Here is a 2,919-nt window from a genome sequence, read left to right on the forward strand (position 1 = left end):
GAATACGCTGGCGCACAAAAGGCCGCGGTAAAACCGTAGGTCACTGGCATGCAGGCAATGCTCAGCGTATAGAGCACACAGCCGAGCGCGAGCTCATTTTGCTGGCTCGTCTTGTCGGCAGGGACAGGTGCGGTAAAGCACCATTGATACGCAGCCGCCAGCGCGGCAACGTTGCCGCTGAGCCACGAGATGAGCGGGCCGTAGACGGTGACGCCGATTGCCACCATGGTCGTGTCGACGTCGGCAAAGAGGTGTTGCTTGGAATAGCGCCGGAGACAGAACGCCGTGAGGCAAAGTGCAAAGTAGCCAAACCAGACCTAATACATATGTTGCTACTCTGACACGTCGATGTAGACAAATGCACCGTCCGCGACAAGTAGAGGATGTTGAGCAAGTTGACGGTGACGTCGCCGTTCTGGGAGGCGCGCAGCACCGCGACTCCGACGTTGCCGATGCTGATCCAAATGTCGACGAGAAAGACCAGCGCGACCATCGGATCCATGAGGATGATGGCGGTGGGGTCGCCCAGCACGAGCTCGTAGCGCCAGTTTGTTGTGGGTGGCGTTGCAAAGTGGCTCGCGCGTGCCAGGCGTCGATGGAGCCACAGACAGTGACGATAGTATTGCGTCCAGAGTCGATAGATCACAAAGCAGGTGCTCAGAATGCGGTAGGCAAACTTGCACCAGAGCCATTTGTAGTACCGCGTCGCATTGTACACGTACGTGAGCGTCACGGCGTCCGGCTCGGTTGCGTTCGTGAGCGTGTTTCCGTGGTCGATCCAGTAGCACGACGTGCCAACGTTACGGGACGACAGCGCGTTGGCAAAACATGCGCCTGGCGGAAAATACAATTCCGACGCATTTGTTGTTGCGACGAGACTGCACAGCAGATCCATTTGCGCGGGCGTGTAAAAGATCAAGCCCGGCATGCCGAGCAGAAACGAGCCAAGGCACGCCTCTGGGGCCAGCGGAGCCAATACCGATGGATAGAGCACCTGCCGCATCACTTGCACGTCGTTGGTCCAGTCGGTCACGTACGTCGCCCCCTGCGGAAGCGTGGCATTGTTGTACAGTCGCTTGTCAAAGGCGAGCATGTGCGCGCTAAAGTCGGAAAAATTGCTGAACATGTCGGGCATGACGGGCGGTGCGCGCCAAGGGAGGTACTCGGAGATGTACGCCTTCATGGGCTACGCACGACGAGGGATACCGCAATGAGCAGGTGAGGCGAGAAGGCTACCATGGACGCAATGTTGAGGAGCGAGCAGGTACTCAAAAAGAGACCGACGTAGTTGCACTTGACAGCGTAGCGCCGCGTCGGCTGTTGGCTGCTGTCGGCGACACGCGGCATCGAGACGTATAGAATACGTTCTCGCGCCGAAACCTTCCATGACGTGGCACGACCGAAACGGCACCGTGGATAAAAAAAATACCCTTCGTTTCTAGCAAGGCGATGAAACCCACGGGCTGTCAACAGTTGCCAAAAGTTGAATTAAACAACGAAAGTACTATTAATTCAGCACGGGCTGGTGTACTGTACTACAGTGCCAAAATGCATGTGAACATGAATAGGTGTGCGCACCCGAGTCTTCCTTGAAGCATCGGATATTACGAATGAGCGGCGTAGAGGAGCACCGTAGTACCTTTGAAAAGCCTCATTTATCAGCTCACAGAGACAGCCATCGTTGGCATTATTGGGCAGCGCGGGCGAGGCACTGGTTGGCCTTCTGCGATCTTGCATCCACTTCGACGATTTTGATTGGTGAATTGTTCTCGCATCGGCCAATCAAAACACGCTAAAACTGCCACCGCAACCGCCAGCTCATGCCAAAGCATACGTGGCAGCGCCAGCGCCTCCGAGAGTTATGGCTCGCTGCAGAAGATGCCTCAATGCCATCTCTAAACATAAAGTTTCCCATGCAAATGACATGATGCATGTCCGAGTCGGCTTGCTCGTTAGTGCACGGGTATAAAAAGCATTATAAAAAGCCAGAGTTCCTCTCGCGGTATGCCGAGGACGTCCCATGGTCTCGACTTGAAGATCCGCTGCCATGATTGGTATTACCGCCATGTGTTTCCAGCCTTCCGAACCCTTCGTGTGGAGACCGGGTTTGCGAAATCGACGCAAAGGCGCACCTCGTTTTGATCCCTACGGTACCCTGAAGGGTCGTTCTCTGATGTGGTGCTTGCAGTGCAACGATATATTCTCGTTGTACTATTGTAGCACGCATTTTACATGCATCTTCTTCGTCGCTATCTACGTTCAAGCAACCAGGCCCGACTCGAACCTTCTATTTCCTCTTCGCTTCCCGGGAGCCTCTGGCAGGTCGAGTCCTCGCTGCATGCCTAACAAAGCACAAACGTTGGCAGTGGCATTTAAAAAAAGTGTGCGTGGCCCAAGTTGTATACCGTCCTCTGCCAGCCCATGTTCTAGACCAGCTAGACGAACAGGAAGCTTTGGCTGCCCGTGGTCCGTCCACCGAGCAAAACACGATCCGTCGGTGGCGGTTAGTATAAACACGCACCCAACAGTTGTTGAAATTGGTGCGCTTTTCGCCGCGCCTGCGACAGTTTTCACAACTCGGTGCCAACTCGGTGGTCGGCGTAACTTCAAACGCCGTATCGTCGACGACGACCACCGACCCACATTGCACTTCAGAGTCCAACTTGCTTGAGCATGGTCAGCAGCGTCGAGAGCCCGCGGTCGTCGGTGACAGACACAGCCTCCTTCATCGGCAAGGCGTCGCCGCCGCTCTGGTCGTACCTCATCCTCATCATCGCCGTCCTCGCCATGTCGTCGGGTGGCATTTGGTTTGCGCTCCTCACCGACACGCCACCCTTTATGCAAGCGTGCTGGCGCCTCCTCCTCACGGCCTTTCTGCAGTTCTTTGGCCTTCTCTACGAGCTCAAGACGGACAAGGCG

At 55.6% G+C, this 2,919-nt stretch overlaps 1 protein-coding gene across 1 annotated transcript; it reads right to left on the minus strand.

Moving 5' to 3' along the window:
* Nucleotides 1-40: 40 nt before the first annotated feature.
* On the minus strand, nt 41-1,347 carry SPRG_16156 (hypothetical protein; the record flags this gene model as incomplete). Its single annotated transcript, XM_012355527.1, has 4 exons — nt 41-43; nt 78-317; nt 365-1,186; nt 1,237-1,347. 4 exons carry the CDS (start codon nt 1,345-1,347, stop codon nt 41-43), a joined length of 1,176 nt encoding a protein of 391 aa, XP_012210917.1.
* Between the last annotated feature and the right edge of the window lie 1,572 nt (nt 1,348-2,919).

This window comes from Saprolegnia parasitica (assembly GCF_000151545.1).
Source record: "Saprolegnia parasitica CBS 223.65 unplaced genomic scaffold supercont2.258, whole genome shotgun sequence".
NCBI lineage: Eukaryota > Oomycota > Saprolegniomycetes > Saprolegniales > Saprolegniaceae > Saprolegnia > Saprolegnia parasitica.